Source organism: Mycotypha africana, assembly GCF_025528875.1.
Source record: "Mycotypha africana strain NRRL 2978 chromosome Unknown BDF20scaffold_8, whole genome shotgun sequence".
NCBI classification, from domain to species: domain Eukaryota; kingdom Fungi; phylum Mucoromycota; class Mucoromycetes; order Mucorales; family Mycotyphaceae; genus Mycotypha; species Mycotypha africana.
In genome coordinates this window covers 653972-675115 of record NW_026515732.1, presented here as the reverse complement: position 1 = coordinate 675115, position 21144 = coordinate 653972, and the positions used below count along the sequence as shown (strand labels likewise).

Genomic DNA, 21144 nt, shown 5'->3' with positions numbered 1-21144 from the left:
ATTTTTCATTTTCATACTTTATAAGAGATTTTTCATTTTCTTTCTTCTTTGCAAGTAAACCCCACATGGAGGAATATAAATTGCATTGAACCCTGCAATGAGGAATATAAATTGCATGTAAACCCTGCAACGAGGAATATAGATGAAAAACCCACTTCTTTGAAAAAAAAAGAGCCCTGTTTATACTTGAAATTGAATTTGTGACTTGTGGGAAAACCTACAAAATCGTTTTCTTTGAAGGAGAGCCATATGTATACAAATGAACTACATATCAGGAGGTCAACATATGTGATGGAATTGAAAAACACCCTATTTTATAACATTATTTTCGGTTCAAAATCAGACTCTTTGAAAGAAAATATTCGTACTGGTCAGAGGGAAATTTTTGGACAGATCAATTGTTAGATTGAGACTCTTTACGAAGCAATCTCAAACCGATTTCTTTTTGCATGCATCTGTCCCAATAAGCTTCAGCTTGCCTAATCGAACCTTTACAATCATCAGAAATAACTGATTTGCAGGTTTCAATTATACGTGGCGTCAAAGTGTCGTTGCTGTCTAATGAATTTCTAGAGTATTACTTGTTACCTTAGCCCAGCACTTCAATGGGATTGAGAAATGGCGAATAAGGTGGCATGAAGATCCGTCCAAAAAATCCATTACAATTTTTAAGAATTTCACAGTATGAAAGGCAGCTGTACCTTTGTGAACAGGTTGGCTAGCAGTTACAACTTGAGCAGCCTTTCTTTTCTTTGTTTTAAGCTCGACAGAATACTGCTTCTACAGAATTTCCAAGGTCGCCTGCCTTGAAAGGGTTGACCTTTGTGAAAGCTTTAGGGCTCGTGCAGCACTTGCGCATTAGAAAGGTTGGTCACTTATGTACCCCTCTGGCCATGTACAACCGATAATGCTGACATTTATCCCTCGCTGTGTTCTGATTTTGACACTTGCAGGCGTACCTACTTTAGACCACGCTCGCCATTTTCCAATTATGCTGGCACAAAATTCTAATGGTCATGTGAAAACTTGGCTGTGGCATGCCGACAAGTGTTTCTAATTCGCCTACTAAATGGCTAAGTCGTCGGTTTCCATTGGTTTTTGGCTCAATACTTTTGTATGCTTTTACTTCCCGCAATAACTGCGCAGAAGACAGACTGACAGAATCGACATGTTGAGCATTACGGTCCGAATCTGAACCGAAAAGACTGTACTTTGAAGCACTACCCTTCCCTTTTTCCTTTGTCCCGTTAAAGGTTTTTTAATTCCTTCACACTTTCCTTGAACCTCCCCGGGCAATTTTGATAAGTATTTATCTGTGTGCTCATTGGGTAAAATTTAATTGTAATAAAATATCTCTTTAAACGTACTTTGAAGCAGTCACGCACTCTCACCAAAGACCATGCCATCGAATGCCTCAATATGCACAACCGTCTACAGCTGCCACACGACATCTCTGACCCAATTTCTCACCTTTTGAACCAGCTTCCAACCCGACCTCTGAAACAACGCAACAAAGCTTCCGTCAACTGGAGTACAACATGGCGCATCATTCAGCTGTTACTTTTCGAAGTCGACTACCTTCAACATGAGAAAGTACCTCCAAACCCGTCAGAAAGTTTAGGACAGCTCTTTTTAGATTGGCTCTATGCGCCCACAACAGTCATCAATGATTGCTCCACCTTCTCCTAGTCTGCTTCAGGATCCACTGCCTTTTTTCCCTTGTTCCCATTAAGGGTTTTTTTTTAATTCTTCTACTTCTTTGATCTGCCCCGGGCAATTTTGATAAGTATTTATCTGTGTGCTCATTGGGTAAATTTTAAATTGTAATAAAATATCTCTTAAAACGTATTATCACCATTATTGAAAGATTACAACAGACTGCTACTGCGACTACTGCAAAATATCTCGCAAAAACTAACTTCATCAATACTCAGAATTGGACGCTTCCGCTTACCTTGTAAATACATTATCAGAGAGCAAGCAAAAAAATTTCTCTTTTCATGGTGATGTCCTTTATTTCGCATGTAAACAACGCTAATAGATGCAATATAAACAAAAGGAGACGGTTTAAATTCATAAAATACAGACCATCACTTTTTCAAACACTTATTTTCAGCGAACTTGAGTGTAAGTATAAATTTTCAAATTTTATCTATTCATCATACTCTCTTTCAAGTCTGGTTTACTGAAGCAACTTTTTTGTAGTGGCTATAGTATAGGCAAAGATATTGATTTAGATCCTTTCCTGGTGATTTCTGCTTCTTCCTTTACGTCTTCTCCTTCTTTTTAATCGTTGTTGCGATGAAGGTGGGTCTATATGATCGCGTTTGTCGGTAGGTTCCAGATGCTCCGTAGGTTTAGTACTTGGTCTCTGGTGTCGGTCAATTCGTGGTGCTTCATATCTTTCGTTTCCAGATGTCTTGGTCTTCTAATTCTAGGATTTTCTTCATGTCTTCCGACTCCAGGTGTCTCTTCGTGACGACGAGCTTTGAATATTTTCCCTCCAAAGAAAATATACCCTGCCGAGTTAGGGCTACCCTAGTCTCGGTAGGGCGGCTATTCAACATTTTCATCCACTTTATCGGGCTGCACGCAATGGACCAGTGAAAAGGAAAGGAAACAATAAAAAAGATAGAATTGCATGATCGAATAGCCCTTGCATTCTCTCTCTGTTTGTAAAGTATTGTTCTCAGCTTCTTTGATGTTTATTATTTATTTTGTAATTCATGGACATATTTTCCTGTCGCAAGTGTTTTTGACTATCTTTGCTGCTCAATTTCTTTGAAAGAACGGCTTCCAATATTTCATTCGCACGACAGGGCTTGGTGGTTGAATCTTGCGTACTGTCCTTTTGATTTTGTTCACTGAACAACGGGTTGAGTCGATGATGCGTTCGGAATGATTGTACGGGACCTATGTATATCAGTAAGGCGGACCGTGTCGTAGGGTTAAGCGATACTACTGTCGGAGCTGCTGAACTGAGGCTTCACTCTTCAGCTCGATAAGCCCACCCTTACTAAGTTTCTCAGTTTGGCCATGGATACAGCTTATACCGTCATTACATGATTTTCGGTCAATATATCAAGTACCAGTTAAAAATAGAGTAAATACATAGCGGTTAATTACAAAGTCGTGCATACAACAGGACCTTTTGTAACTTTACAGAACTACTCACTAATCAACATCATCTTCTCATATTAGATTGTTTTTTTGGATAATCAAAATTTATTACTCTTCTGCTGCTTTCTCGAACTGGGAACCAAGTGCGCAACAAAATTTCAAGCGTTGCTCTTTAGTTTCTTTCCAATGCCTACATTGGAAGTTATTCTGCCGTTCCTTTTTTCATCTAAAACAGAACGCATCTATTATTCTTCGGCCCTTCCAAAGAATTTCCGCAAATAGCCGATATGACCCTCTTCACTTTAGTACCCTGTACAGAGAATTAACCCTTCTAACATTGATGTTTCTTCAAACTTTTCCAGAACTTGGATAAGTAATATATTCAATTGTACGTTATTATGTAGAACGTTTGTGTTAAATCAATTGTATTCTTCATTTGGGGAGAATTATGATCTAAGCAGCAGTCTGTTTTATGTCCCTTCTTCAAATTATGATTAAGTAACCGCAGCAGGTATAAAAATACTCAATGGACGTAACGAAAAGTTCCTTCAAAAAGGGCTATAGGGGGAAGAAGTAAATCAAAAGCTTCATAAATAACAGAATTAAGGCAAGAGTAACTGAACTTTAAGCTCAAACTTGCAGACGATTTTGATATAGCCCTTCTGTGTTGTTTGCTATTGTGATGAATCTTGTACAGCTTATGATGAGGCATCTTTTCATTCAGGCTTGGTGACTTTTATCTGAAACTAAAATTTTTTTAGTTCAACTTTTTTCCAAAGCATTTCATTTAACTGACGGGCTATACCGCGTTTCTTTCCCAGCTTAACAATATAGAACATAATGTCAGCACCAGCCAAAGATCCAGCAGTCGACGAAATCACTGAGAAAACCAAAGAAGTTTACTTAGAGTAGGTTTACAGTTGTATTCAAGTTCAAGCTAACAGTTCAAACTTGACGTTGCTAATTCCTTCTCCGGTTTTGCGATGACTACTAGTGATGAAGGTAAACCTATCACCAAAAGTGCCTACAAAAAACTACAAAAAGATAAGGAGAAGGCTGCCAGGAAGGCTGCCACCGCTGCAAAGATTGCTGCTGAAAAGGCTGAAAGAGAAGCCAACCAAGTTGTAAGTTGCGGGGAAATCAAGGAAGTATTTGTTGAATTATTTGACTGACAGCGAGTGTCATATATAGGATTGTTCTAAGGAACTCTATGGTAAACTCCCTATGAACCAATCTCAAACACGAACTGGTAAGTTATTAACTGTAGGATAGAGGGCTTTAAGGGTTATTCGATATATTGCAGGAAGGAATATATAAGCTTGCAATTTTTTGTATGTCTGGAATGTTAACACTTGACGGTTAACTCTCTTAGGTACAAAGTTTGAAAACATTAGCACCATCAACGCTTCCCGCGAAGGTGAAGTAATTACCGCCCGTGTGCGTGTTCAAACTTCCCGTGCTACTGGTGGTAAGATGTGCTTCTTCGTTTTCCGTCAAGGTGTTTCTACCATCCAAGGTATCATCACAGCTGACGAAAAGACAATCTCTAAGCAAATGGTCAAGTACTGTGTTGGTATCTCTCCCGAATCTATCGTGTTAGTTACAGCCAAGGTTGTCAAGCCTGTTGAAGAAGTCAAGAGTTGTACTATCTCATGTGCTGAACTTGCTATTGAAAAGATTTATGTCATTTCTGAAGTGAAGCAACGTCTTGCATTCTCTTTGGAAGATGCTACACGTCCTGAAAGCTCTTATGAAAATGAGGAGACTCAGCTCGCTCGTGTTAATTTGGATACTCGTCTTAACAACCGTATTCTTGATCTTCGTACTACCACTAACCATGCTATTTTCCGTATGCAATCCGGTGTTTGTTTACTTTTCAGAGAATTCTTGCTTGAACGTGGCTTTATGGAAATTCATACGCCAAAGTTGATCGGTGCTGCTTCTGAAGGTGGCTCCAATGTCTTCAAAGTTAGTTATTTCAAGAGAGATGCTTTCTTAGCTCAATCACCCCAACTTTACAAGCAAATGTGTATTGCCGCTGATTTCGACAGAGTTTTCGAAATTGCTCCTGTTTTCCGTGCTGAAGACTCAAATACTCATCGCCACATGACTGAATTCATGGGTCTCGATATGGAGATGGCTTTCAATGAACACTATCACGAAGTTGTTGAAGTTTTGGAAGATCTCTTTGTTTTCATCCTTTCTAACCTTAAGACTCGCTATGCCAAGGAAATTGAGATCATCAAGAAGCAATATGAATTTGAAGATTTTGAATTTTTACCCAAAACTCTTCGCCTCAAGTTCTCTGAAGGTGTTAAGATGTTGAGAGAAGCCGGTGTTGAACTTGATGATTTGGAAGATTTGAGTACTACCAACGAAAAATTATTGGGTAAACTCGTCAAGGAAAAGTATCATACTGACTTTTACGTTCTTGACAAGTTCCCTCTGAACGCTCGTCCTTTCTATACAATGCCTGATTCTGAAGATCCCAATTATTCCAACTCTTATGATTTCTTCTTACGCGGTGAAGAAATTATGTCTGGTGCTCAACGTATTCATGATCCTGAATATTTAACTGAACGTGCTAAGGCACATGGTGTTGACATTTCTACCATTCAACCATATATTGATGCCTTCAAATTGGGAGCACCTCCACATGCCGGCGGAGGTATCGGTTTAGAACGTGTTGTAATGTTGTTCCTTGGCCTTGGTAACATTCGTCGCTCTTGTCTATTCCCTCGTGACCCTAAGCGTTTGGAACCTTAGAGTAGTCAACATTAGGCCTTTTAACTCTGTCTTTTCCAATTGTAATTGTCTTTAATTTTTGGAATAAAATGTAGCATACATCTTTTACGGCATTTTGACATTGCGCTGTTAGTGTATTAATGAATTAGGAAAACATCTCGTCTCATTATTAACATTGTTTCTAAAGTATTTTATTGAGTACATGCAATTGATTTATGAAAATACAGAATTATGTCTAAACATTGAATGGAAGATTTATAATCGTTGCCTAATCTTTGATATTGCTATTAAAGTTCGTCATGATCATGATCATCAGGCGTGGCAGCCGTTTCAGCGGACCCACTAGTATTGGTGTCATCTTTATTTGCTGGCTCATTAGAAGAGGTGGAAATATTTTCATGTTCTGCAGGGTTATCATCTTGGACGGAAGCAGTAGCTTGCTCAGCAGCAAGCTTACTGCTATATTCCCGTTCCTTATGTTCCTTAATTCGTTGTCTGATTGGCTGCTCAATTGCTCTATTTTACCATAGAAAGTTCAATGATACATTTTAGCTATTGTTCAGATATTCAACATTTATTTAAACTTACTGTAGTTCTTTAAGCTTTGCGACGTATGCTTGTGTATCAGCATCTTCTCCTTCACCGTACAACCAATCAGAGGCTTCAGATAGGAAATCTCTGAACATTTCAACTTCTTCTTCAGAGGCTACTAATTGGACTTCATCGTCGTACAGATAATCTTGTGTGCGGTAGACATAGCTTTCAACAGCATTGCGAGATTCTTCACGGCGCTTTTTACGAAGATCTAAGGCATCGAGTTCATTAATTCTACGAAAAAAAAACAATACAAAATGGACATTCAGTACGGGCATTTTCAACAGTATAAATACGTCCATTCTTATCTCATTTTGCTCTACCTTTGCTTTGATGCAGCCTTCTTAGCGTCATTGAGAGGAATGAGACCAGTGGGAGCGAAATGCACAGTTAAAGGAACCTTGATAATAGAGACTGTCTCTTCCTTCTCAGTTTCGACTGTGTTGTTTTTCTCTTCGTCGCTATCGATAGTAGTGGTATCATTTTGCGTTTGTGTTTCCTGATCTTTGTTTTTCTGTAAATGATATTGGTATCTCATCAATACACAAAGCTGCATTTCGTTTATAATCTATAGTAGAGTTGTTGGTCTTACCTCGCTTTCAATTTTATCGTTGCTCTTCCCATCGAAAAAAGATTTGACCTTTTCTGTAAGGGGAAGCAATGAGTTAAACATTCTAAAGTTTCAATAATCATATAAATAAACTTACCTTTAAGAGTTAACTTAGCAACGTGAAGGCTTGCTTCAGGAACGGACACAATACCAGAGCTGGACAATTCAAATGTAACACGAACTTTAGGAGGGATGCTTGATGCTTTAATAGTAGCTTGATGTTCTTTCATGGCTTCGCTAAGACCCGACACCTTGACTTTGGCAATATCTTGAACGCCAGCCTGAGCTTCTTTACCATACTTGACTTCAAATTCAAAGTTGTTAACACGGTTGAAGGTCATGATTTTACGGTTATTGATATTTTCAAACTTGTCAAATATAGTGCTTTCAATAGCTTTCTTAGCTATAAATACAAAAAAGAAATGTAAGTACCAAGCTATTTATACTACTAACCCATGCATTTGAACATAATACTGTACCTTCCTTGCCATTATTTTCAGGTTTGTAGGACACATCCACCGGGTAGAGCGTTACGTCTTTGATACCAATGTTTTTGTTCAATCTAAATTGGTTACTGAGAGAAGCGCCACGGAAAGCAGCACCCAAAACCGCAGCTTCATCGCCATTGACATTTTTAGCAATTTTTTGACTAATAACGCGGCAAATGACGACAATTTAATACACAACTTCTCGAATGGTGTTTGGAACAGGTAAATATGAGACTTACGAGCCAACAAGGTCAACCAGTTGTTTTTGAACAGCGGGTACACGGACACCACCACCAACAAGAACAACAGATTGAATATCCTCCTAAACGGAGAACCGGTCAAGTATTAGCCAACTATATATCACTTTACTTTTGCACGTTTGATCTGTAGAACTTGCGTTTCAACAACGTACAATTTTCATATCGGCAGAAGCCAAAGCAGCTTCAATAGGAGTCTTAACACGACCTATCAGATCAGAGCAGATACGTTCTAGTTCTGCTCTTGTTAGCTTCATCTTAAAATCGATACCTTCATGAAGGCTTTCAACCTAACAATATGATAACTACAGTTAAGTTCCTTCTACGATTACAAACCCTACTTCCATCACTTACAGAAGCCATAGTTTCAGTATTGGCACTGAGAATTTGTTTCACTCTATTTGCTTCCTTCATCAAACGAGTCATAGCATTTGAAGAAGCTTTGATATCTGACTTCACCTTTGATTTATGTTGTTTCATAAATCCATCAGCCAAAATTTGTTGAACTCGCACGTCAAATTCATGCCCGCCCAATGTACGATCAAAACCAACGCTTCTAACTTCCAACTGGGGTGATGTACGTGTAAAGTTTCCTTTGGTCTCTTCGACGTTCTGGAATGTGACAATTGAAGCAACAGTAGAACCGGCACCCATATCATAAAATATGTGGTTTTCAGGTTCCTTTGAAATATCACGATTGACAGCATAATTAAGTGCAACTATTAAAGTAACAAGTATTTTGTTAGCCAGTGCCACATCTCCTCCAGATTCGATGAAATAGTGATGCTGAATAACAATTACCGGCGGTTTCATCATGCATTAGACTCAAAACATTTAATCCAGCAAGTTCAGCAGCGTCAATGATTGCCTGACGTTCATATTGATTTGCAAATGGTGTAACCTATTTGCAGACATGGATAATAAAGAAATCACTCCAACATCAGTATAATTGAAATTGATATTAAAACATATCAATCCGAACATACCGTGATGACACAGTCTTTAACAACTTCACCAGCAGTGACAGAAGCTTGGTGTTTGGCGTTCTGGAATTGATAGGCAATCAATTCTTCTACTGATACTTCTGTTGTTCCATTATGGACAAAAATAGGTAAATCTCGTTCTTTATCCACAATCATTTCATTGACATGTCGGCGACGGTATTCCTGTGTTAAAGGATCGTCAAATTTCTTTCCAATGATGCTTTTCAAGTGGGAATAATATAGATGAGGGAATCGGGCAGCCTATCATGATATGAATTGAGTTATGGAACTAGAAGTTAACCAAAGAAACAAAACCAAACTTACTAAACTAACGGCGTCGCTACCATAAATACGTTCGTCATTGCGAATAGTAACAACTGACTGAGTTTTTCTTTTTGAATCCTTATTCAATGCCACATCTAGCGGAATGCCCGGTTTGATGAGACCAACTTTAAACCAATCAGTACCATAGTCGATAGACATGACAGCGGCATTAGCGAAAGGTAGTAGGGCGATTAATACGGCAACTGTGAAAGTTAATAAACACAGCCAGCGTGAAGACATAGTTGAATTACTGTTGCTGTTTCGATGATAATATCAACGCTTATAGTGGGTATGAATTGAAATAGAAGAAACAAAGCTAGAGATGGTTAAGGGCGCGAAATTTAGATTGACCTGCCATTTTATTCTTAGCAAATACGAAACTGCTGAGTAGAAGCGAACTTGTCTTTCTGCAATTGGACCAGATTTCTCGATTACTCCGCTTTGCAGAATGATGTTTCAATGTCAGAAGGAAAACAAGGGGACATTATGTAATCATTCCCAACCATTACGCCAGTGTAGGTTTCTTGAGCAGATTAAGTCGTTCGAGCGTTATCAAATCAATGTTGAAATTATTGATTTGTTATGTATGTGGTCGGTTAAAGTATTGCTCGCGCTTTCTTATGTCATTTTTTTCAGATGCACGTTAGCTTCTCGTATATTTCCATCAAACGCACTTTTAAACCATAAAGAAGTGATAAAAAGAAGTGTATACCTAACATCGTCAATTCATCGCAATAGAGCAAGTAGTCATCCAATATTTTTGAATGGATGTTCATCTGCTGCTATGCTTACGTAAGCAACTGCTCTTTGTGACCTGCATTCGGGGCTTGTGAGTATCTCAGCAGGCCTGAATTTGCCCCGCACCCATCCCCTCAAATCTAGCTCTTTTTTTTTACAGCAAACCCTGCATTGAAGAATTAGCCCTTCTTTTGATAGTGTAAAGAATAAAATAAGAATGATTCCGACATTATATAGAGGCTTGGGCTCTTTAACAGCAAGAGGTATGAGAAACCTATTTGTTTCTGAACACTGATACTCTGTACTTAATCTTTGACGGCTTACTCGCAGGTCCTATTGTCAATTTTGCTAAACAAACATTTCAGAGTAAGTACGACATATCAAAGCTTACATGCCTAGCGCCTGATACCAACTCTTGTTCTATTCATATTACAACATTTATTTTATTCAAGATAATGTCAGATATATTCAGTCAGCAACGATAAAAGCAGCAGCAGCAACCACTACTACTATCCCAACAACACATACCTCTACTACTAGCTCATCACTGTCAGAAACCTCATCAGCGTCTGAAGTCAACAATGCTATTCGAAAGCTTCGTGAACAACTTCGTTACTACGCTGTTGCTGAGATATCCGGCCGTCCTTATTTAATTACCAAAAATGATCAAGTTATTGTCAACCGTCTGAAAGATGTCAAAGTGGGCGATGTCATTCAATTAGACAAAGTGCGTGAAATCGGTTCGAAAGACTATAATTTAAAGGGTGCACCTTATTTGCCTGAAAAATTATACAATATCCATGCGACAGTGATTGAGCACACGAAGAGTCGAATGATTCACATTGTGAAAAAGAAAAGAAGAAAGGGGTATAAACGTACTATTGATCATAAGCAAACACATACAGTTTTGAGAATTTCAGAAGTGGAAGTTTCTGAGCCAGTGAACAAATAAAAGAAGCGCAACAACTTGTTTAAATAGACGATTGTTTAAACAGTGACTTGTACACAGTATCTGTTATAGTACCATAACATTTTATTGATGCAATATGCTTCTCACCCTTGCTAAAACTATGGTTCTTAGTAAAGGTGAAAAAATACGATATCGTAACTGCAGGAGGAGATGAATTGGGCTTCTTTGTTATGTGAAAATGTGTTAGATGTAGTTTTGCGTTTGTAAACCAGGTTGATTATGTACAATTTTCCATTTATGAATATTTAACAAGTTATGAGTGTAGATTTTAATTGATGCTCAACTCATTAACTACAGTAGCAAATAATCAAGCTTTTCTAATCTACATAAGTGTTAAGAGACCATATTTTCTGGTAAAATAACAACACTTGAAGCCGTTCTTTTACGCATATACATAACGAGATACAATACTTTTTTCAAGAATGCTTTCATTTTCGATCTATCTGCCGATACAGAAGTAACTTTTTATAATATACAATAATCGTCTTGTATATCAACGTTTCTTTAAATGTGCTGGAACTTGCAAATACAGTACTAGTACCTTTTTTAAAGGTGAAGGTGATGATTGATCTATTGCAGAAACAGTATCTCTAATTCCATGTCAGTTTTCTTGTTGTTCTCCTCCTCTTTATTTTGTTTTAACATCACAATAATGGACATATCGGCGATATGCAATTTGCATGTCTAATTATGTAGGCTATATACTAAAGGAAATATTGAAAAGCCTGAAGAGTTAAAGAAAAGTTAGGCGATGTAAAAATCTGCTTTAATGTAGATCCAAAGCAGCCAATTATTGTAACTAAAGAATGGATCCGTAAAATACCTAATGCCTGAATTTGTATACAGCCATATTAAATCAATAACTCTATGATGGGTTGATAGACTATCAATTACAATTATAGATTCACTTTGATCTTTGTATTAATTGTATCTACAATTATTTTTCCCATTAATTAGCGTTAGCCATCAAATCACAGGTGTCATAAATGAACAGTTTATTGAAAATATGAGTGAGTCTACAGCGACTTGTTTGATTATGGGATAATCCTTCAACAATTCTTGAACTTGATGGAATCTACTGCAAAGACCAGCAAAATCTAATACCACACGACAAATTGAATGCTCGGATGCGTTTAAAGATTTAATGACGTCTAACAAATAACAGGATTTACTTTAGTGAATTCTTTTTAAAGCTTGTACTTAGTTAATGAAATTTTACCTTGAATATTCCATCTACTTCATCTAATTGATGGTATACATTCTGATCTTCTTGAAGGTCTCTCTATTTGCAAAGCTGAAACTCTTGAGTTTGCAGACGCAGAAATACGAGTTGTCAAATTTGATGCTATATTTGTATCAGGACAATAAAACAAATGCACGGAGACGTTATCCAACAGAGACAACTCACCATAAGCAACATAAATAAACGAACCAACATTCACAAGCAAAGAAGGTGAGGAAGCTAAAACCAAATTGCCAAGAGAACAAGAGAACAAGATTTACTATATTTTACCCCACAAATAAAAGTGCCAACCAAAAAACGCTCCTTTGAAGAGCGTTACCATTGATAGGCCCCATTGTCTCAAGCGTTGTTCATATAGTCAGAGAGGTTAAGCAAGAAGCAACATGAGGAGCACGAGATGTCAAGAAATGTTTGTCTTCTTTTTCTTCTTCCACATCCAGATACTTGCGGTAAGTAACTGGATTTCCTAACATACGTTGCTGTTTCACTACTAGGATTCGTTTACATCTAACGGTAGTAAATAAAATTTCATAATTTCAATATTCAAGTCTATTTTGCATTGACTGGCACTTTTCTAAGTATATTTCATGTGCATACTCAACGTAATAAAACATACATATAGCTCGGTTATTTGTAGAAACAGCTAATGACGAGTAAAGTAGTTTTCAAAGACGAGAAGCGGTGCTTCAAAGAGGAGAAGCGATGTTCAAAGACAAAGAACAATGAGGAAAGCGGTGTTATCCATAGACGAATGTTCAAAGACAACAATAATGAAGACAATTGGTACTCGTTATGATCAATATATACTTTTATGTTGTATGAAGGTTATATTGTGTTTGAACTTTTATTTTTCAGAAATGTACGAGATGTTTATTGAGGTCTGTATTAAGTTGGTATCTTGTTCCAGAAAATAATTTTAGAACCGTAGAAAGAGATTACACAATCACACAGACCCGGAATTTTTATAATCCCGCAAAAAAGAATAAAAATCAAATTTAAACTTTTTTGCATTTTTTTTCTCTTGATTAAGTGATAAGTATTTCCACAATGCAACGTATTTCTAACAAGCCGCAAGCATTAGTTAGGTTTGCACATATCACAAATGATGTGTTGGATCATCGCTATGTTAAATATTTGAAGAATATTGTATTCATCCTTGTCTTATTAAATTATTGGTCGAAAGTCTATAATAAAGTGCTGGTTGGCGGCCCTGTCAGAGCTTACCATGATTTGAAAGCACACATATTTAAGGTAGATTTAAGAAACAATAGGATGTGCTGAATTGTAGATATATTGATTCTCCAATTTTATGTCGTTTAAATCTATTAGCTTGTCTTCAAACAATTACGCCGCTTACCAAGTGTCAAAGCGAAGATTGACAAAGAATTAGAAAACACTTTAGCAGGGATGGAAAAAGATATTATGTCAAAGGAGACCGGACTTGATAGTCATCTTACCTTACCTTCAAAAGGTCTTACTGAAGAACAAGTCATGGAAAATCTCCATAGGTAGGTTATAGGGAGAGACAAAATGATTCATTCAGAATATCTGTATAATGGATCAAAATGTAGTATAGCCCGGCCAGCTAGTAACAACTTTTAACCTTTTCGGTTATTAGACTAGCAGATTTGAAAGCAGCAGATTGGGCTGGAGGCAAAGTATCTGGCTCCATTTATCATGGTGGTGAAGATTTAACACGTATTTTGGCCGAAGCTTACAAAATTTTTGCTGTTGCCAACCCACTTCATCCGGACATTTTCCCTGGTATTCGTCGTATGGAAGCAGAATCTGTCGCAATGGTATTAAATATGTATCATGCTCCATCTACTGGCTGTGGTACAATGACAAGTGGAGGAACAGAAAGTATTCTAATGGCCTGTAAAGCTTATCGCGACATGTATCAAGATCTGAAGGGTATTGAGTACCCTGAAATGTAAAGTATACAACACGAAAAACGGCTCATTTATGCTTATTAATATTCACTTCTTCGTTCGAAATAGGGTAGTGCCTGATACAATTCACGCAGCTTTTATGAAGGCCTCAAATTATTTTAAAATCAAATTAGTTACTGTTCCTATCGATCCTGTCACTTTGAAGGTGGATATCAAGAAGGTTGAGAGGGCAATTACAAAAAATACGATAATGGTAAAGATGATCGTAATGATAAGCTTGTTCTCTTGTGCCAAATCGACTGACAAATTGCCTTCCTACAGATTGCTGGCTCAGCCGTCAACTTCCCTCATGGCATTGCTGACGATATCAAGGCTTTAGGTCAATTAGCAAAGAAATATGACATCGGATGTCATGTTGATTGTTGCCTCGGTAGCTTCATCATGCCCTTCCTGGAAAAAGCAGGATTCCCTACAACTGACTTTGACTTCAGAGTTGAAGGTGTCACATCCATTTCTTGTGACACACATAAATACGGTTTTGCTGCCAAAGGTTCCTCTATCATCATGTATCGCAATGCGAAGATTCGCAAGTACCAATATTTCCTTTATTCACAATGGACGGGTGGTATATACGCCTCACCTAGTATTGCCGGTTCACGTCCTGGAGCTTTGATTGCGGGTTGCTGGTCTGCTTTGATGCATTTGGGCGAAGATGGCTATTTGGATACATGTAGAAAGATCATTGGTGCTCGTCGTACTATGGAAGCAGCTGTGCGTTCTATTCCCCAATTGCACGTGAAGGGAGATCCTATTGGACCTGTGCTGGCGTTTGGTGCCAATGACCCGCTCAATATTTATGATGTGGGTGACAAATTGTCAGCTCGAGGCTGGAGTTTGAGCGCTTTGCAGAATCCCCCGGGCATTCATGTGTCAGTTACTTTGCCTTGGGTAAATAGTGCCGATCAGTTTGTAAAAGATCTTAAAGAAAGTGTGCAGGAGCTTTTAGATGATCCATCTTCTGGTAATGGATCTACAGCGGCTATTTACGGCACAGCAGCTACAGTTCCTGATAAGACAATAATTGATGATGTCGCTGCAGGATTTTTGGATCTTCTGTACAAGGCATAACTTTGCAGCATAATCTTTGGAACCGCTTACTATTTATTGCATACCTTTGATTAATTTATTTAATAAAAGCTTATAAGATGTTAATATAAAATGGGATCTCCCCGTTTCTTTGTCAGTTTTTATGGTTCGATGGAATGAGATTTTTAAAAGAATGCAGTTGGACGGTGAGTAATTTACATATACAATATATATTTATATCGCTATATATGGACGATGGAAAGAGGTAGGTCAAGATTTAATCGATTTGTTTAAAAAATGGTTGTCCACAAAGAAATGTTTGAAAAATAAAAGGAAAAGGAAAGCCAGTGTCGAGGAAATAAGAATAAAAATAAAGGAGGGATAGGATTATCGTTTGATGAAAAGCGAAAGGGGATTATCAAGTTAGCCAAAACGATAAAGGGGAGAGTGATAAAAAGGTATCATAATATAGACACGCACAGAAGAGGGAAGGTAATATTAATAGTAGTAGTCATTATATACTGTCAATACGTTGGAATGATCTACCGCCCTTGGGACGTTCATGTAATTTGGGGTTGTTCTTTGCAAGTATTTCTTAAAAGAGAATTATAAAGCAAAACGTAAGAGCCTATTCATTTCTTTTAGACATTCTCTGTTCATTTATTATACCTCTATCCAGTTTTGCATAATCAATATCGCAATCATGTCTATCAGGATATCGATGACTATCACAGAACACATAACCACATCTACATTTATTCGCAGCTTGTTTAGCCAAGGGTACCTATTAGAATAAGTATAAAGCAGGGTTTTAGCTAGCTTACCAAAACTAAATTACTTGACACCTATTTTTTTTTTTTTTTCGTTACCTTTAATCGACATTTGAAACATCTTCCTTTATTAGCCTGAACAGGTTTATTGTTATTGTTATTATCGCCGCTAGCAGTTGTTGGCATGGCTGTCGATGTTTCATTGTTGCTTGTAACCACAGCCGGATCCACATGGCTTGTAGAAGGCGCAGGTGAACTCACAGAAGAACCTGGCGCACTACTAACTTTGGCATCAGGTGATGGACTTCGAAGATGTTTTCTAGACTTTTCAATCGTTGGAATGACGTTAGTATCGTCGATAGAGGTTCTTCTTCTTATCGCCTTCATTGGTTTCAATATTGGCAAAGGCTTTTCGTTGTTGTTGTTATTGTTATTATTCTTAACAGCAGTATGACTAGTAGAGGCTGTCGCTGATGACGGTGACGGTACTTTCTTCTTAGCTTTATAACACTGTGAGCACATGCTTTCGAAAGCTTCACTACCATAGAACCCACAACCTGCTATACACAAGGTTGGCGGCTTTGTCTCGGTGTTTGTAGTTGAAGTACTTGTAGTACTGTTGCCAGTATTGGTATTTGTATTCGTATTTTCCATTATATGCAGATATTTAAAAAAAGGACAAAAGAATAAAAAAAACCAAAAAAACGAAGGATCAAAGATTGAACTTTTGGGTTTTTCCCTCTTTACCTTTCCAATTTCTGTTTTAAGTACAATTTTTTGCAGCTCCGTTGAACGGCAATAGGTGATAAGTTAGGACATGATTGGTTGAAGAATAGTTGTTGTGGCGAGTGCATGAAGCAGGGAATAGGAAGTAAATCAGTTTCAAAGAGAACAATTTTTTTTTTGTCATATCGAGAGTCATATACTAAGTCGCTAAACATGATATCTCTACTGTTGATGACGTTGAACCATGGTTAGTAGTTTACGTGGACCATCATTTTTAAATTACGAATAATCATACTTTTTTCCAGTTAGTCATCTGTTACTAATTACTGATTCAGGGCTTAAGCAGTGTCTTCATACATTTGATAAGGGAAAGCTTTTGAATAAAACTTTTTAAGGATTGTATCTGATAGTAAGTATTGAAAGAGACAAAACTTAACCCTGTTGAATTATCTGCCATCATGCTTTATTCATAATATATTGAATCTCAAACAGGTATTCAAATATCTATTTAGCAATTCTCGCATTTACCCGAAGCACCAGGGAAGTACTTTGGTACCAATTCTGAATAAGAGTTTAGACAGCTTCATTAGTAATCTCTCAATTGAGTAATTCAACTGTATGTCAGGTAGGTGCCTGACCGTATTACCTTTGTAGATTCTCTTATCCTTTTCGTTGAATAGAACAAAGATAATTTCATCCAACTAAGAACGAACGAAACGAGTTGGATCGTTATAAATACATTGTTATATTGGTGTACTCTGTTTCTAACTCACCTTTTGATCGTTGCCATTTTCAAAGAAAGACAAAACAGTCTTTAAAGCTACATTAGCAGCGCGTTCATTATCGTAGCCATAGACGCCGGTAGCTATACAAGGAAAAGCTATAGAACGTAGGTTATTGTCAATTAAGACCTGTAAAGAATTTCTGTAGCAATTGGCAAGGATATCAGGTTTTTCGGTTTGTGGGCCAACAGTGTGGATAACATCTAGTAAGTAGTGAAGATAAATTAGTTTTCAAAATGCACATACTTGCAATGGTGTTTATCTGTTGAATAAATAAAATTATTTACGTTTGGCAGGCAGATTATATCCTGAGATAAAAAGGACAGTTAGTTCTGATTCTAAACTCATATATGATCTTAAAAATAATGGATGAGTACCCTTTGTAATTTTAGCCTCCTGCATGAGATTGTTTGAGGAAAAAATGATTGTATGCTTAGATTTTCATTCATTTCATAGATAATACTAGCTAAAGAATACTTTACTCCATCTGGACAGCCATTCAAAGTACGGCATTCGGCTAACAGAGCTTTTCCTGCCGCGCTGGTGGTTGGAATGAAAATCAAGCCCGTGGATAATGCGGAGGTTTGTTGCATGAGTTACTCAAAGAAAAACAAAAATATGGAATTAAAAAAAAAAGGCATGCACAAACCGGTGAATTGCTCCGTCAACTAAAGTAAAGCGAGAGCATGAGCATATTCCTCGAAATATCTGCATTCGTTATTAAGCGCGTTTTACCTCCTCCTCCTCCAAGCAAGCTGTTATTAGCAGCATTTACTATAGAGCAAAAAGCAAATTGCACAATTAATATCTGTTGAAAACAATTGTTGCATTTCGTTTCATTTTCAATACCGATGGCATCAACTTTAAGTTTCGTGATGTCTTGACAGCTAATGTCATTGCCAGTTAGTTTATGGTCCAAACTAAACGTGTCAACATTGTGCTAGAAACAGATTTACACTAATTTAATTTTGGAAGCGAAATTGCTCATGTCTACGATACAGTCAAGTGAGGGAAAAATGGAAAAAAGCAGTGGTTAAAACTGACGGATTATGAATAAATACTTTATTGTAGACGATTCTTTCATGCTTTCAATTTTTTAGCATTATCTGGTTCAACTGAGCTAGCATCTGGTTCTTTACGTTTCAAAGTCATATTGCCAAATTTCATACTACTACTTGACGTACTGTTTGCTGGTTTTGAAGGACTTGATGCTGCTGATGATTTTTTAGCTAAAGATGCTAAGCTCATCTTCTTTCTCAAACCACCCAGTATCATTTTTGGGCCGTTATCGGGTGATTTGGTTTCTGTAGTTGCTGCTGTCGCTGTTGTTGCTGCTGCAGGTTTTAATGATAAGGCCAGCTTAATAGGCTGTTCTCCTACCCTTTTCAATTCTGACGCTTCTTGGTCTGTTGTACTCAGACCGCGTTCTTCAGCAGATTTACTTGCTTTTTCTACTTGTTCCTTTATCAATTGTAATTCTCTCTCTTCATCATCCTTTCTTTGACGATCCATTCTTTGAATAGCCGCCTGTCTTGCTAAAGCTTTTGGACTAGTATCCACCCAGGAAATATAAAGCCCTCTCTCTGTCTCATCTACTCTTAATACACCTTCACGACCCAGCTCTTTACAAAACTCAGTCAAGGTATTCCATTTTGTAGAGTTCATGTGGATGTGTTGCTTATCTGAAATATATTCTTGGTATACTCTATTCGCTAATACTCGCTTTGTGCCGTGACGCCGAGATAATAAACTGAGGAATTCTTTTCGGAAGGTGTCGGTAAAGTTGTCCACAAACTTATGTGGATTGGCCGCTACAAGAAGCATTTGTCTTTGATGGGATTCACTCATGATATGACATTTGAAGCCATTTTCGTCTCGACATTGCTTTTCACAAGCTTGGCAATAAAACTTTAGTTTTTGAAGACCTTTGGCCTATTGAAAGTGTGGGATGAGCATAGTTGATCAGAACATTAAACAAAAAAATAAAATAAAATGAACCTTCATACGATTGGCAAGTGCCTTTGGTGAGCCAGCTTCTGCTTTCGCCATGCTAACTAGTGTTATTGATCTGAAAGAAAGTTGAAGAAGATTAAAGATTATGTTGATTTCATAAAGAAATGAAATCAAAAAAAAAAACTGCAGCTACGGAATAGGAAAGCGTAGTGATTGGTTTAAAATTGAAAGTGACTTTTAATTTTGCATGAGATTGTGAAATGTTCGATTGCGAAAAGAAACTCTTAGTGTTTAACTCTTATTCCTAAGTTTTGAGGGAACCCACTCTTTGCATGAGTTGTCCTCAGTGTAATAGTCGAAAGTCTGTCATTGTAGAATCAGAACGTACAAGATGTTGTGCAGACTGCGGAACGCTACTTGATGAAAGCTCTTTTGTTTTTGAAGATGACGCTGATTATGAAGATCATACTGTTTTTAAAACCACTGTAGCCAAACGTAGGCGAAAGGTAATATACTGCAACATACTTTGCTCACGTTCTCTTGAATATCTAAAGCCATTTTTTCAATAATGATGTCAGGGTGAAACTTTTCGAAAGTATCTTCACGATGTTGCTATTTATTATAAAATGCCTGAAGATTTAATTGAAAGGGCTTATAAAATTTTGGACACCCATCTTTCAAATACGTGCAATATGTTCAATAAGGTCGAAACAGCCATCTGTATCATCTTTATTGCGAGCGGAAGTGAATGGAACAATACATGGAATCTGTTTGATTTTGCAAAGCACTTTTACGAGCAGGTCGACTTTCGTCAGCTTTACCGAATCTACATGTCTATTATGCAGCAGACGCCTCTAGCTCGCTCTATCAATTCAAAGACACCGCAGGAAGATACTAAAGGTCTTTTGTTACGAATCTATCCTACGCTCATGAAAGACATTATATTAAAAGAGGATTACGACAAGCTGTACAAAAGTAGAAATGAAACGTCGTCATTCAATAAGTTGATCCCTCTTGATGAGCTTCGAAGAAAAATGCTGGCACTTCTTGATCTAGGAGATTTGTATTTGCTGAATACCGGTAAACACGTTCGGCCCATCGTTATCGCTACAGCTTTTATTGCTGGGTCATCCATTTACGTGAAACATCGGCCAGCCATCAGGAGCCTTTCGAAAATGAATAGAAAACATGTCAAATTAGCTATCAATCACATTTGCAGTTCTGAAAAATTCGAGCATTATTGCGATTTTTTTGGAGGCGGTGCATTCAAAATTCGAGCACGTTTGAACGAGTATATTGGATTATTGTATATTTGCAGCCAGCAATTACCATGGCTGAATAATGGAGAATCTAGCAAATATGTGCATTATAGCCTGGATGACATTTTACAATGTTTTGGTAGTCGCCGATCAGAAAATGAAGCACAAAATAGTGGACAAGGAGAGCAGCAGCATCCATTCATGAAGTTAGATAATAAATGTTATATGATACCATCCGTGAAGCTATCGAATGAGCGTTTTGAGGAGCGGAAACAGCAATTAGCCAAAGTGCGTGAATGGATGGAAGGCAAGGGAAAACCTCCTACTTCCATACTAGGCGCTGACATAACAGCAAGCGACAATAGTAGCTTGTCATTACTACGATCCATATACAAGTTGAGATGTGCCGGAATTTCTGAAGAAGATCTATTGAATTATACCGATGGTGGAATACGCGCACAAGCTGCTAGTTTGGAATTCAGGGAAAGTTTGAGTACGCCAGCACCACGAACTGTTATATTTAGTGATTTGAATAGCAAAAGAGTCTCTGAAAGCGATATGACAGATGAAGAGATCGCGTTGTACCTGAGATAATGACTACCAC

At 37.6% G+C, this 21144-nt stretch overlaps 10 protein-coding genes across 10 annotated transcripts; 5 read left to right on the top strand and 5 right to left on the bottom strand.

Annotated features, from left to right (window-relative positions):
• Positions 1-1377: 1377 nt before the first annotated feature.
• BDF20DRAFT_882254 (uncharacterized protein) lies at positions 1378-1658 on the top strand (the record flags this gene model as incomplete). Its single annotated transcript, XM_053081712.1, has 1 exon — positions 1378-1658. A coding segment is annotated over exon 1 (202 nt), but the record flags the coding sequence as incomplete, so codon positions are not given.
• Positions 1659-3834: 2176 nt separating this feature from the next.
• BDF20DRAFT_882252 (uncharacterized protein) lies at positions 3835-6019 on the top strand. The gene is made up of 4 exons (XM_053081711.1): positions 3835-4028; positions 4115-4244; positions 4312-4369; positions 4493-6019. Exons 1-4 carry the CDS (start codon positions 3961-3963, stop codon positions 5884-5886), a joined length of 1650 nt encoding a protein of 549 aa, XP_052934076.1. The 5' UTR covers positions 3835-3960; the 3' UTR covers positions 5887-6019.
• A 6-nt stretch (positions 6020-6025) lies between these two features.
• BDF20DRAFT_882248 (heat shock protein 70 family) lies at positions 6026-9450 on the bottom strand. Its single transcript, XM_053081710.1, has 12 exons — positions 9122-9450; positions 8801-9058; positions 8616-8715; positions 8169-8533; positions 7970-8104; positions 7797-7879; positions 7549-7718; positions 7167-7472; positions 7052-7104; positions 6783-6973; positions 6454-6693; positions 6026-6381 (listed from the first exon to the last, which is right to left on the bottom strand). The coding sequence occupies exons 1-12, from the start codon at positions 9359-9361 to the stop codon at positions 6153-6155; spliced, it is 2370 nt and encodes a 789-aa protein (XP_052934075.1). The 5' UTR covers positions 9362-9450; the 3' UTR covers positions 6026-6152.
• A 989-nt stretch (positions 9451-10439) lies between these two features.
• BDF20DRAFT_823918 (ribosomal protein L21-like protein) lies at positions 10440-10811 on the top strand (the record flags this gene model as incomplete). The annotated part of the gene is made up of 1 exon (XM_053077841.1): positions 10440-10811. A coding segment is annotated over one exon (372 nt), but the record flags the coding sequence as incomplete, so codon positions are not given.
• A 984-nt stretch (positions 10812-11795) lies between these two features.
• Positions 11796-12394, bottom strand: BDF20DRAFT_837359 (uncharacterized protein; the record flags this gene model as incomplete). The annotated part of the gene is made up of 3 exons (XM_053079043.1): positions 11796-11980; positions 12088-12291; positions 12343-12394. 3 exons carry the CDS (start codon positions 12392-12394, stop codon positions 11796-11798), a joined length of 441 nt encoding a protein of 146 aa, XP_052934073.1.
• Positions 12395-13119: 725 nt separating this feature from the next.
• Positions 13120-15092, top strand: BDF20DRAFT_914859 (sphingosine-1-phosphate lyase; the record flags this gene model as incomplete). The annotated part of the gene is made up of 5 exons (XM_053084237.1): positions 13120-13323; positions 13402-13580; positions 13691-14005; positions 14073-14217; positions 14286-15092. The coding sequence occupies 5 exons, from the start codon at positions 13120-13122 to the stop codon at positions 15090-15092; spliced, it is 1650 nt and encodes a 549-aa protein (XP_052934072.1).
• A 472-nt stretch (positions 15093-15564) lies between these two features.
• Positions 15565-16006, bottom strand: BDF20DRAFT_824140 (uncharacterized protein; the record flags this gene model as incomplete). The annotated part of the gene is made up of 3 exons (XM_053077868.1): positions 15565-15644; positions 15720-15834; positions 15920-16006. The coding sequence occupies 3 exons, from the start codon at positions 16004-16006 to the stop codon at positions 15565-15567; spliced, it is 282 nt and encodes a 93-aa protein (XP_052934071.1).
• Positions 16007-17054: 1048 nt separating this feature from the next.
• On the bottom strand, positions 17055-18220 carry BDF20DRAFT_823527 (uncharacterized protein; the record flags this gene model as incomplete). The annotated part of the gene is made up of 9 exons (XM_053077804.1): positions 17055-17107; positions 17193-17247; positions 17320-17531; positions 17616-17636; positions 17706-17724; positions 17811-17868; positions 17978-17996; positions 18064-18102; positions 18178-18220. Coding segments are annotated over 9 exons (519 nt in total), but the record flags the coding sequence as incomplete, so codon positions are not given.
• Positions 18221-18340: 120 nt separating this feature from the next.
• Positions 18341-19457, bottom strand: BDF20DRAFT_882215 (domain of Kin17 curved DNA-binding protein-domain-containing protein). The gene is made up of 2 exons (XM_053081709.1): positions 19327-19457; positions 18341-19260 (listed from the first exon to the last, which is right to left on the bottom strand). Exons 1-2 carry the CDS (start codon positions 19375-19377, stop codon positions 18409-18411), a joined length of 903 nt encoding a protein of 300 aa, XP_052934069.1. The 5' UTR covers positions 19378-19457; the 3' UTR covers positions 18341-18408.
• Positions 19458-19613: 156 nt separating this feature from the next.
• On the top strand, positions 19614-21134 carry BDF20DRAFT_837354 (uncharacterized protein; the record flags this gene model as incomplete). Its single annotated transcript, XM_053079042.1, has 2 exons — positions 19614-19787; positions 19860-21134. 2 exons carry the CDS (start codon positions 19614-19616, stop codon positions 21132-21134), a joined length of 1449 nt encoding a protein of 482 aa, XP_052934068.1.
• Between the last annotated feature and the right edge of the window lie 10 nt (positions 21135-21144).